This window comes from Phaeoacremonium minimum (assembly GCF_000392275.1).
Source record: "Phaeoacremonium minimum UCRPA7 unplaced genomic scaffold PA7_03_scaffold_468, whole genome shotgun sequence".
NCBI classification, from domain to species: Eukaryota; Fungi; Ascomycota; class Sordariomycetes; order Togniniales; family Togniniaceae; genus Phaeoacremonium; species Phaeoacremonium minimum.
In genome coordinates this window covers 424,698-437,691 of record NW_006921370.1, presented here as the reverse complement: position 1 = coordinate 437,691, position 12,994 = coordinate 424,698, and the positions used below count along the sequence as shown (strand labels likewise).

At 55.8% G+C, this 12,994-nt stretch overlaps 3 protein-coding genes across 3 annotated transcripts; 1 reads left to right on the top strand and 2 right to left on the bottom strand.

Annotated features, from left to right (window-relative positions):
* Window positions 1-5,943: 5,943 nt before the first annotated feature.
* On the bottom strand, window positions 5,944-7,407 carry UCRPA7_6431 (putative ornithine aminotransferase protein; the record flags this gene model as incomplete). The annotated part of the gene is made up of 3 exons (XM_007918969.1): window positions 5,944-6,081; window positions 6,154-6,855; window positions 6,907-7,407. 3 exons carry the CDS (start codon window positions 7,405-7,407, stop codon window positions 5,944-5,946), a joined length of 1,341 nt encoding a protein of 446 aa, XP_007917160.1.
* Window positions 7,408-9,716: 2,309 nt separating this feature from the next.
* UCRPA7_6430 (putative gpi mannosyltransferase 3 protein) lies at window positions 9,717-10,601 on the top strand (the record flags this gene model as incomplete). The annotated part of the gene is made up of 1 exon (XM_007918968.1): window positions 9,717-10,601. The coding sequence occupies one exon, from the start codon at window positions 9,717-9,719 to the stop codon at window positions 10,599-10,601; it is 885 nt and encodes a 294-aa protein (XP_007917159.1).
* Window positions 10,602-10,910: 309 nt separating this feature from the next.
* On the bottom strand, window positions 10,911-12,994 carry UCRPA7_6429 (putative mfs transporter protein; the record flags this gene model as incomplete). The annotated part of the gene is made up of 7 exons (XM_007918967.1): window positions 10,911-10,943; window positions 11,016-11,566; window positions 11,742-11,938; window positions 11,999-12,101; window positions 12,170-12,277; window positions 12,343-12,858; window positions 12,925-12,994. 7 exons carry the CDS (start codon window positions 12,992-12,994, stop codon window positions 10,911-10,913), a joined length of 1,578 nt encoding a protein of 525 aa, XP_007917158.1.

Genomic DNA, 12,994 nt, shown 5'->3' with positions numbered 1-12,994 from the left:
TATCAGATTGATGTGCGTAGCTGACTCGATACAGTCATGGAGGGCGACGATGTGAGGGTGCCGTAACCTCTGTAATATCCTGATTTCCGAGTAGAGGTTCTCTTTTAGCTTCTTGTTCAACCGAGAAAGCTCGACAGATTTGATGGCAACAGCGGCACCGGAACTCTATATTGGTGTTAGTGCCAGTAAACGCTTTAGGACAAGTGAAGCTTGATAGAAGCAGGTGAGGAGGTCGGATGGGTATATGGAAATCATGGTATATGCCACACTTGATCAAGCTCGAATCGAGCGTTGGGAATGCTATTGAAGAGGCCGAGGACAACAGGGGCGGAGACTTCTGACCTTATGCTTTCCTAGATAAACCTGAGCAAAGCTTCCTTTTCCAATCTCGGCACCGATGACAAACTGTCCGATAGACTCGTCGCCCAGCTTCCCACGCCGAGATGAAGAGCCTCGATCAGCCATGGCTCCCTGCGTGGGTTGACGGTGGACAGGAAGATAGCCGTGAAGAGGTAGCCCGGTGGGCTCAGGAGGTGTGATTGATGCTTGTCACGGGCTCGATGGTCATGTACGCATCCGAGAAAAGAGAGGTGGACTGAGACGACTGTCGATGTTGCTGTAGAGCTTTGGCAGATATAGACAGGCACCGAAAGGATGAGAGAAGGTCTCGAGTGTTTGTGCAATGACCGTGGTCGAAGAGTGGTCAGATATTCGATGGGTCAAGCAGGCAGGAACGGAGGTGGCCTCGAGGGCGACTGGTTGGTCGATGCGTTGATGTGCGGCGCCGGAGAACGGAGGAGGATGGTGATGTATGTATGTGGACCGAGTCGACTCCGAGCTCGCGGGAACAGTCGTCGAGGTCGAGGTCGAGGTCGAGGTCGAGATGCCTGGGGAGATGCACGACAAAGAGACTGCAGAGGCAGCAACAAAATGGACTCGAAGAAGAAGAAGAAGAATACGGAGGAGAGACAGTTGCTGGCACCCTGTTAGCCGGAAAGTAAGGTACGGTACGCCTGAGGCGGGAAGCAGGGTAAGGTTGGGTTGAGCTGTGGGAAGGATAAGATAGGTAGATAGCGTTGCGCTGTGCAGTGCAGAGCAGTGCAGTGCTGCGCAGGCGCCGAGCGTAGGTGCAGAGAGAGCAGCTACCTTGAAAGCAGCAGGTCAGTACGTACTTACCGTCGTCACCCAACCGAACGTCAAATGAATGCGTCGATCTGCGGCGTGAAGGCTCCTGGTCTATCCTGGCTGGCGGAGAAGGTGAAGAGTGTGTTGTGAAGCTCGGTAGAGGCAAAACGGGGTGGTGAACAGATGGGAATGAAACGAAGAGTCAAGAGACCAGAGGTAGATAGGCAAGGTACCTAAGGTAGGTATGTAGGTAGAGAGGCAAGGAAGTCGGATAGAGAGATAGAGAGATAGAGGTGCTGGAGATCTGGGAAAGGGTGGGAAATGGAGAGCAGCCAACAGCAGCACCGTAGCAGGTCGGTAGGTCGGTTGCAGCAACAACGACGTCGACGACGACGACGACGACAGCAGAAGGGCGGATGGGGATGATGGGAGTGAGTGAAGTGAGCGAAGCGAGTGGGTGAGAAGCCGAAGCAAGCAATAACATGCGGCGGCGGTAACTACGGTATACCCAGTTTAGGACTGTCTCGATGGGGAGGCAGAGTCACACCCCCATATCCATAGGTATACCTACTACATACAATACGGTACAGTCAGTCAGTCATGATCAGAGTGGTCACTTCAAGTCTGGGCTCGTGACAATGGCGTCCCATACGCTTCGGGCCTAGCACGCCAGTGCGCCAGCACGCCAGCACGCTCCCTCGTTGCTGGCAAGTAGCTATGCAGGTCCAGCAGGGCAGAGCAGCAGGCGGGCGGGCGCTAAGAGGTACATCGCGGGTACTTGCCAGGGCCGTCACGTCTTCCCAGTCTTGACTCTTGAGGCCCTTGACAAGCGACAAGCCCGGCAAGCCCACCCACTGTAAGCACCCTGCAACCTGCACCTGCACCTGCGCCTGCTGCACCCACCTTGCACATCAGCACGCCTCCCTACGTCGTCTCGTCTTGCACCGTCTCCCACATAGGTAACTGTCTATCAGGTCTACCGGTACATTATCTCCCTATCTTATCGCTAGGTAGTTACCAATGTAGATATCCACCTGGGCAGCCTTGGAACTGCCTGCCTGCCTCCAGCTTGCTCCAGGTATTCTGCTGCTGCTCTAGTCTAGCGCCAGTCTTGTTGGCACCCTGATAACATGGAGGAGCATTACCTACCTACTCGAACTGTACGTGTAGTACCTGTGATGGAGGGCAGGGCAGGGCAGCCAGGGGATGCTGGGATGATGCACCTTGGAGTCATGGCACAATCCACCGTTTTGGCCAGCTTCCTAAGCATGTCCGAACCAGCTCCGGTGTCTACCGGTCATTCACATCATGAGAGTACCGGTAGGAGATAGATAACGTTAGCGGGTAAGGGGCAAAGACTCGGCACAGATCTTCTGTAGGTTGGGATGGGATGGGATGGAATGGGAAGTGTTGGGAAGAAGCCGGATGGCGATTCATTGACATACATACATAATACACAAGTCACCTCCTGATGATTATGTCGTATTTGCTGCTCCTCCCTGCACCCACCACCCACCACCACCACCACTTACGAGTAGGGATAGATAGAGTCATACAGCCCCCTTAGCTAAGCTTCCCTCCGATGAGCTAAGCTATCTCGACATTCTCGTTTCCAATCGTGCAAGAGAGAATCTTGTCATCCATTCCGGTTCCTCCTGGTTAACCTACCTAACTAAGGTAGTTTTTACCGGTACCCATCAATGCCTACCTACTCTGCTTCTTTGCTACTTTGCCTTACTTTTAGTTATACACTACGGATAACGTTCCTCGCTGCCACCCGGGGTTTGCTCGAACCTTGGACCCTTGACGACAGCTCGAGCCCCATTCGCTCCATACGCTCCATACCCTTCACGTTAGCGAGCGGCCAACAGGATCGACTGCCAGCAGCCGGAGCCGCTCCATCTCCCCCTGTGCCCCTGTTGGGGCAGGAGGGTTAATTGAGGGCGACCCACCCCAATTGCCTGTTCAATCCACAGTCGTCACGCCAAAAGCTTGATATCGCCATCAACAGGAACAAAATGACACTTCAATGCCATCAAGAGCTGTCCAGGTCAGTCAGGTACAGGTACCGCCAAATGCCACAAGCTCTTAAGTTCTGGGCTGCCTAAGGGAGGGTAGGCCACTCGCTCAGTTATTCGCGGCTTTCCCGTGTGCCTGACCAGACAGGCTGATAAGAAGGGGGGGCTCAGATGAGGCTTCTCGGCAGGCTGCTGCTGTCAGAGTCTCACACTGGGGTCATCCATGACACCAGCCAGGCGACGGGACTCGACTGGATGTCAGTCAGTCTGTCCCTGTGTCTTGTCCTGCCTGCAGTGCCTGGGGGGAAGAGAGGCTCCCAGTCGCCATCCGCTCACGGTAACATGCGGTATCAGTCTACTCTACTACCTCTAGTGCTGACCACAGAGACTCAATCCGGCCACCAAGCAACTTGCATCAGATCCAGCGGCCTCTTCCAGATCGGCATCCAGCTGATGTGCGGGCTTGCCGTTGCGCCAAAATGTCTGTTCGATATTCGGATAACAAGATCTCGAGGGAAATTCCACCCTTGTGTAAATTCAAGTAGAGCCCGCGGAAGTGCTCTCGCTACCGCTTTGGCATTTCGGATGTAATTTGAGCACCGGTAAGATGAATAGTGAACAACTCTGAAGTGAGGCTGTCGGGTCCCATCTGCCCTTTCCAGATACCTGCCCAATTAGACCGCCCATCACCGATAAGCAACAACGACAAAGCCGTCCTATCTAAGTATCGTCCATTGCTGGTGCAACGGACTTCTTTTCTTCTGCAAGATCTGCGCAGAATGAACGAGCAGAATGTGATGCCGATGACAATACCTGTCGCCTGCGCATGTGCGTCAAGCGGTCAGTGACCGACAGCTAATCTGGCTACAGTCGCAATTGTAGAGTCCGCCCTTGCTCCAAGCGCCAGCGTATCGCATGCCCTCTCGGCTCTTCCTGTCTTGTTTGCACTCTCTCCCTCCAATGAGGCCTGTCTCGCGGTCAATGTCCACTCCACTGATCGAAGACGCGCACATGACCACTCCGATAGCCTCTCATACGGCTCATCTCCCTCATTGGCCCGCGGACCAGAGACAGGTGGTTTGTCTCTGGTCCACGACGACACACAATGGGGCCGGCCCCCCTGATGCATGTCTCAATTATGGGCTCTGCATTGTCGGTCACGGTTTGAGCAAGCCGCCGCCAACGTCAATGGCCCCGGCCGGTGTCTTACCGTGGTTTGGCTCTCTTCTCCTCTGCTCTACTCTGCCCGCGGACTATGCCATATTATCCATGGCCACACCTATCATCCTGTCCAAGTCAATCTCTATTCCACTCAAGCTGAGAAAACCATGGGTGAGATCACAGAAGTTGAGCAACCCTCCATCTCACCCACACTGTCTCTGCGGACAGCCCAAAGGGGAACGAGTCTGGAGAATATGGGGTCTCGCATCTATTTATCGTCTCTCGAGCCTGCAACCAGCCGCACCTCATTCGCCCGGACACATACAAGACAGGCAACACACCCTCCAGGTAGGTACGGATACAGTACAGTAAAGGGCCTCACACCCTCACACACACACACACACACACACACACACACACACACAACGATCTGTGCCACTGCCTGTCCCCCGTCCAGCGTGTCCCCATCTCCAATTGAGCAATGGGGCAGCGAGGAGCACAAGCACCCCCGCTGGTGCTGCCCACGGTGGAGGACGGGTGCAAGCAGGCAGGCTCACGTGTACCGCTCTATGTCTTGACACATCACCACGCTCCAAGCACAACCCAGCCTGCTTTGCATTGCATTGCCTCCTCTGCATATTTGTATTTTATTTTCATTTTATACGGCCCCGTCTGACCGCCCATGGAGTTCGCTCGCTGGCCTGGAGCCTCCCTCCCCCCGGCCGATGACTGCTGCCAACTAAACTTTGCCTCCGCTGCTTGAAGCTGCTGCTGCTGCTGCTGCTGCATGCAGCGACGTGCATAGGCGGCATGTATGACCCCTTCCACCGACGAATCACCGCGTCACCGCACCGTGCCGCCAGCGAAGCCAGCAGGGACGCACGCAACCTCCAACGCCCGGCCTGGCAGAGAGCGCTACCTTTCCTGGCCTGCCTGTCTGGATTTGTCGTGCCAATCGGCCGCTCGAGTCCCCAATTGTCGGTTAGCGATGCAGATGTAGATGCGCAGGTGTCTTGGAGTCGGTTTGCTAGTAATTCTTTTTCATATTCAATACGCTATCTGGTGGGATATCTCCAGTCAACAACCAAAAAGAGGCTCTCGAGATACATCGAAGAAGGGGCGTGGAGTAAAAGTCTGCCTCGGTAGTAGAGACACGCTGCTGGCGAGTTGCTTGATGGTAGGTAGGTAGCACAGCAGGCCACCGATGATGCCTGAGACGCCTTCCACTTTGTAGCTTGCAGCAACATAGAAAGCCTCGTCTGTACTGTACATCCAGCCAGCACAGCAGGATTCTTCCAACCATGCAGAAACCAACAGCTTCCGTGCACTCCTGTGATCTCGAGTGTTGACCATAATGTTCCATCCCTGGCAGAGTGCCGCCGGCAGCGAATCTTTCCAAGCTTGCTTCGGTGCATCTGCCTTTTCGCCCCCACCCGGTTGATTGGCTTCGTGTGCGCGCTCTCTCTAACCCTCACTCCACGATCTTCGATAGTGCTACCCGGCCGGTAGGCAACCAGCACATCTTGCCAGATGCCTAGGCTCTAGGCAGAGGGGGACTAGAGAGTGAGCGTCCTGCAACATTAGCCGTTGTTATCAACCTTCAACCTCGTCCGTCCGCCCTTTTGATAAATACCCCACACTAATGTGCCTCCGCTTTGTTCGCAGTCGGCAGCTCCTTCAGCGCCTCTCCAATGATGCTGAGCGCCTTCCGTAGCTCCTCCTCGGTGATGACCAGCGGCGGCGCGAATCGGATGATGTTCCCGTGGGTCGGCTTGGCCTGTTCTCTGCATTAGTCTCCTGCGATGATGGTGATCTAGACATGGACATGAGCAAAGCGTCCTGAACTTACCAATAGGCCCTTTTCCTTGAGCAGGAGGCACAGGTCCCAAGCACTTCTGCCTGCGGCGGCTGACTCGTCGATGACAACGGCGTTCAAGAGGCCCTTGCCTCGGACCTTGGTGATGATCGGGGAGTTGAAAGACGTAATGCCCTCGCGGAAGATGTTGCCCAGGCGCTCTGCCCTCTCGATCAAGCCCTCCTCGTCCACAAGCTCCAGCGCGCGCAGAGACACGGCGCATCCAAGCGGGTTGCCGCCGTAGGTGGATCCGTGCGTGCCCGGCTCAATGACCATCATGATCTCCTTGTCGGCCAGCGCGCAGCTCACCGGGTACAGGCCGCCCGAGATGGCCTTGCCGAGCGTCACGATGTCGGGCTTGATGCCGGCCCACTGGTGGCAGAGCATCTTGCCGGTTCGAGCAATACCGGTCTGGATCTCGTCGCAGATGAACAGCACATTGTGCTTCTTGCAGAGGGCGGACACCTTGGGGAGGTAGTCCTCGTCCGGCACCACCACACCTGCCTCACCCTGGATGGGCTCAACAATGAATGCGGCAGTCTCCTTGCCGTATTTCTCGAGAACCTCCTCCAAATCGGCGATGTTGTTGTAGCGGATCGGTTTGCCAGTCGAGGGGTTAGAAGCGCTGATGTTGGGCACATAGGGGCCGTAATTGTCGCGAGATTCGGGATCGGTCGACAGCGAGATAGCGGTCATCTAAACTACTGCGTTAGTACGAGCCCCAAGCCCCGAGGATGTATATCTTACCGTGCGTCCGTGGAAGTTGTCCTCTGCAGCAAAGACAAGGGCCTTGCCTTGCGGGACGCCCTTGACCCTGTACGCCCACTTCCTCGCGATCTTGATAGCCGTCTCCACAGCCTCCGCGCCGGTGTTCATGGGCAGAACCATGTCATAGCCGAAGGTCTTGCGGACCTTCTCGGCCCAGACGGGGAAGACATCGTTATGGAAGGCGCGCGAGCTCAGGGTCAGGCGGCCGGCCTGCTCGGTGAGGGCCTTGATCAGTTCGGGGTGGCAGTGGCCCTGATTGACGGCGCTGTACGCAGAGAGGAAGTCGATATAGTGCTTGCCCTCGGGGTCCCAGACGTTGACGCCCTGTGCGCGGGAGAAGACGACGGGGATTGGGTGATAGTTGTGTGCGGCGTACTCGTTCTCGGCGGCAATGGCACCCTTTGTGGACGAGGCGTGGTATCTCGACGACGCCGGGTCGCTGCCATTGGAGCGGGTGGTCTCGTCGGCGTGGGGAGCCATAATGGTATGCTTTGTCGAACAGCAACAGCAAAGCTCGTGATGGATCAATTGGCTCAGCAGATGACGCAAGACTCTTCGATTGCCTTCGTGGAATGCGTTGGAGGCTTGCAAGGATAGTCTGGTGGTGAGTGGTTAACGGAACGTCTTCAGATAAGTGAAGAGTGGAAGACGAAAACAGGACAAAGGATCGCAGAAGTCGGTGAGGTAAGTAGTCAAGGAGGGGCGATCTGGAGAGGGATCGGCCGGGAAGAGCCACCTACTTATGACCTTAAGTAATTAAGGAATAGAGCCAACGGCAAACAGTTGGGAGTGGATGCTTCCCTGCATTCCACTTTGCAGGAACAGCACGGCAACAGGACAGGAGAGGATGCAGATACACTTAGCTAGCTTTTCCCCAAGAGAACGCCACACTAGACCCCTAAGTGCAAGTGTAAGCGGCTCTTGTGCGGTACCTTGGTAGACCGGCCACCTGTGACGTGCCGAAGGAAACCGGGCCCGATGCCATTACTCAATGGCATCAATTGACCAGCTAATCAGATCTGACATGATGTCGTAACCTCCCAGTCACATGGCATGGAGACGTTGAAGCCATTACCGCACAATGAACGGCAATTGCTACGACGTTCTGCGTCTATCTTCACTCCAGAATAACACTGCTGAAGAGAGAGAGACGCAGTTGGGAGTCCGATAGCGGGGTTGTGTCCCCAAAGCCAAGAACCCCGCGGTCGCCCAATGCAGGTGGTTTATGCTATCACAAGCCTATCACGATTGGCCTGATTACTTCGGCACAGTAGGGGCGACCGCCCGCGAATCATGTCCCGCCCAGCACGACAGGGGCCCCTGTAGCCCCCCTGTAGCCCGTCGCCTAGACACCAACGACAGGTTGTCATTGTGCATTCTCTCCCATTCAATACGGTCTACGGACTCCATATCCGTGTGCAGCTAGATGATGAATTGAAAAGTAGTTTGCTGACAACACTCCTGTCTCAAAGCAAACCTCCGAGCAAGTCCGTCCGCGTCTCCACTCCTTTGACGGGATGAGCACTCCGTCCAAGCCCCCAAAGTCCGGGCCGAAGACCAACGCCGGCTCAGTGTCACGCCGTGGAGCCCCTGAGCTGCTTCACCCGGATGTCATAGCTGCCCAGACCCGCGACGTCTTCGCCGTCTTGCTTGCCTTTCGATTCTTCAACGCCCTCTGCGTGCGCACCTTCTTCCAGCCAGATGAATATTTCCAGGCTCTCGAGCCGGCCTGGAATCTGGCATTTGGCCCGGACAGTGGAGCATGGCTGACATGGGTAAGTCTTGTCCATAACCTGCCTCTCGAGTATGTGACTGATTCATGTTTAGGAGTGGCAATATCAACTCCGGGCTTCTATGCACCCGGTGATATTCGGGTTCATTTACATGGCTGCGGACAAGATACTGGCCTTGTTTCAATGCTTTCCGCCCCTGAGAGCGTTGCTGCTAGTGTTTCTGCCGAAGGCTGTCCAGTCGGTTTTTGCTGGGTTGGGTGATTATTACACCTGGAAGTTGTCAGAAAGGATCTACGGCAGGGGAAGCAGGGCGGCCTGGACTACAGTAAGAGTCTTGGTCTTTCACAATACCAATATAAAGCGTATTGACGACCTCTTTTAGCTATGGTTGACTATTCTCAACCCCTGGCAATGGTTCTGCTCGACGAGAACGTTTTCAAACTCACTCGAGACGACTATAACCATTATTGCTCTGTATTATTGGCCGTGGGAGTTGCTTGGTGATATCGCCGCAGCTGCACCGCTCCAAAGCAGGAAAAGTATCAACAGGTATGGGTTTGCATCTGAAAGTTTACTCCTACCTCTAAATACTAATCTCCCCAAAGCCTCCGCATCTCTCTCTTTCTGGCTGCCATGGCCGTGATCCTCAGACCCACCAATATCCTCATCTGGGCTGGAATTGCACTGCTGACTGTGACACGGATGACTCTCGATGGCAAGAGCGCAGTTACTTTTAGTACGGCGATGGTCCTTTTGAGAGAAAGCGTTCTATGCGGCTTACTAGCCTTGGCGATATCTGCCTGCTCAGATCGCCTCTACTTCGGCACGTGGACCTTTCCGCCGTTACAAATGCTTTACTTCAACGTCTCCCATGACATTGCTGTGTTCTATGGTCACATGGACTGGCATTATTACTTGAGCCAGGGCATTCCTCTCTTAACGACTACCTTCTTGCCATTTGCGCTGTTGAGTCTCTATAAGTCGTCAACATCGCGGGCCAGTACACCTGTGCTTCAATCGAATATTCTCAAGACGCTCTCATTCACTGTCCTGACAATGATCGGGGTTTTGTCCGTCATCGCCCACAAGGAAGTCCGCTTCATCTACCCCCTTCTTCCGATCTTGCACATCCTCGCCGCCCCCTACATCAACGACTACTTCATAGCTGAACCGGCGAGCTCTGCGTCGCCGACAAGTCTCAAGCGCGGCCCACTACTCGCGTTCCTCATCCTCGCCAACATCATTATCGGGGTCTACCTCTCCATGTTCCACCAAGGCGCAACGATCTCCGTCCTCACCTTCCTCCGCACCGAGTACGAGCGCCTGCACCCAGACCATCTCGACTTGCACCCCGCCCACCCAAGCAGCCACTACCACACTCTCTCGTCCTCCGCGCTCTCCTCTCCGGCCTCCGACCCCGAGGCCATCGTCAGCGCCGCCGGCGGAGGCGACGAGCTCTTCGTCCTGTTCCTCACGCCGTGCCACTCGACCCCCTGGCGCTCGCACCTCGTCTACCCCTCGCTGCGCGCGCGCGCCCTGACCTGCGAGCCGCCGCTCGGCACGCCGCCACGCAGCGCCGAGCGGCGGAACTACCGTGACGAGACGGACCGGTTCTACGCGCGCGAGGACGGGCAGGACGGGCGCTGGGGCCACGCATTTCTAGACCGCGAGGTCTGGCCGCTGCTGACGAGCGGGGACAGCGACGACGCGCACCGGAGAGGAGGGGAGATCCCGCGGTTCATCGTGGGGTTCGAGGGCGTCGAGGAGATGCTGCGTGAGTATTTCGACGTCGAGAAGGGAGGCGGCGGCGCCGAGATGGGCGTGACGCTGACGAGGGTGTGGGACGGGTTCAATGGCTTGTTCAACGAGGAGGCGACTCGTCAGGGGCGGTTGGTTGTGTGGGATACGGGTGTTTATCCCGCTAGAAAGGAAGGGAACTGAGGTGTAAGCCATGAGACTCGGCACTGTAGGAATACTGTACATGTCAGGAGGGTTCAAACATTAGGTAGACAGGAAAATAGAGCGACAAAAGCTTTTGTTTGCATGCAATCTTTTATATTGCGAGTATCTGAACGTTTGGGGGGACATTGCCCCCTTATGTGGTATCTACCGGACGTGTCAAAATCTACCTGAGCTACGCCGTAGCCCCTTTTCTACTATGCAATTCACGATTTCGTGAAACAACCCCATTTTCTCATCTCACATGGTAAACAGCATCCAACTCATCAACATCGGAGCTCGTAAACATGCTTACAGCATGTATCTGAACTCGGGGTTAAGGTCCTAGAACAATCAAGTCAGCACTTTGCCCAAATAGTCGCTTTCTCAGGCTCTTATTTTCCACGTCACACTTACACCCAGCTCGGACTTCTCGTAGTCCGTCAGGCCCACGTCGCGCACGGCGCGGTCGCGCTTGCGGTTCTCGTACACGACGGCGGCGGCGTACAGGCAGCAGCTGACGGCGCTGAGGCAGATGAACGAGACGCAGATGCTGTAGCCCTTGTGGTAGAAGGGCGCGTCGGTGCTCAGGAAGCTGTACGTGGCGATGATGCCGCCGATGTTGCCGAAGCCGATCTGCCAGGCGACGCCGATGGCGCGCCGGTGGTGGCCGCCCAGGTTCATGTTGAACCAGCACACGATGACCGGCATGGCCGAGTAGGTGCCCATGCACACGAGGAACAGCGCCGCGTACTCGACGTCCGTGTTGTCGTGCACGTTGAGCAGGACGCCGAACCCGGCGATGGCGATGCAGATGGGCAGGATCGTGAACAGGAAGCGGTGCTTGGCCCAGTCGCTGAGCACTGCGACCAGCATGCTGAAGCCGAACGAGACCGCCCACGGCGGCACGCTGTGAAGCTGCGTCTGGATCGCGCCGTAGTGATACGACTGGATAATAGCGGGGCTGACTGTTTGCAGAGGTTAGTATCGGCGTTCGAAGATCATGCGCAGTTGCGCGTGTAGCCATCTGAGCCCATATATGGAGTGCTCGGCCCCCCTGAACGGGCTTCTTGGCAATCGCTACAGTTCAAGAACCTCCCACTTGATCACATGAAACGGGAAAACTGGTGTAAAACGACTTACAGAAGGCGTAGCTATACGCAGGCACGATCAAACCGAGATACATGAAGCCTCCCAGCCAGATCTTGTAGTCACTCATGACAGTCTTGACATCATGGAAGGTGATCTTGCGCTCAGCGGCATTGTGGCCCTGGTCGGCCTGCAGACGAGCCTTGATATAAGTACGCTCCTCCTCGGTGAGCCATTTGGCCTGCTCGGGGCTGGACACACTCGTTAGCCAGCTGATTCTTCGCCCTTGACCCTGCGAAGTCGCAACTTACAAAGAGGGAAAGACGAAGAAGAAGATGATGCAGATGACACAGGTCAATGTGCCCTCGAGGATGAAGATCCAGCGCCAGCCGTTGTATCCTCGCATTCCCTGCACTGTGCATCGTGTTAGCTATACCACGCAATGCCGAGCCAGGGCCTCAGGGGGGTAAGCGCTGCCTTACTCTTGCCAATAGCGGATGCCAGAAGACCGCCAAAAGCGCCAGCTAGAGACGTCGATGAGAAGAAGAGCGTGAAGCGACGCTGGGCTTCAGAGCGTTTATACCACATTCCTACTCAGAATGTCAGAAACGCTTTCTCGGGAGCACTGCCGCCGTAGCTTCACACAATCACCTACCGAGCAGATAGAAGCAGCCGGGGAACATGCCGCACTCGAACAAGCCCAAGAAGAAGCGCGTCGCCAGGATGCCGGAGTAGTTTTGGGTGAGGCCCTGGAAGACGGTGACCATGCCAAAGCCGAGCCCACAGAAGGGCAGCCAGACACGCGGGGACAGGCGCTTCAGCAGCATGTTCGAGGGGATCTCGAAGAAGACGTAGGGGACGAAGAAGATGGTCAGAATGGTATTGTACTTAGCACCGTTCAGGCTCAGGTCGTCGATGAGCTTGAACGAGCGAGCGTTGGCGACATTGACTCGGTCCAGGAAGGCCAGCAGGTACAGAACTACAATGAAGGGCAGCAGATGAAGATCGATGCGGGCCATCATCTTCTTCTCGGTTGTGTGCGGCGGGCAGCGCACATGCAGCTCGTCGAACTCGGCTGGCGAGCCGACCTCCGGGTTTGGGTCATAGGTGTTGCCGGAGAGGCCATTGCCAGTTGACTCATGAGCCTCGGACTTGCCCTCGGGGGCTTTCACTGAGATCTATGTTATTAAAGTCACAGAAAAACAGACTACTGAGGGCAATGGCATTGCAGGAGAACCAAGCACCGAGGCTCCCGACTCAACGGGTTTCCTTTCTGCGGGGAAGAGCGGAGGTGATGAGCGCTCCAT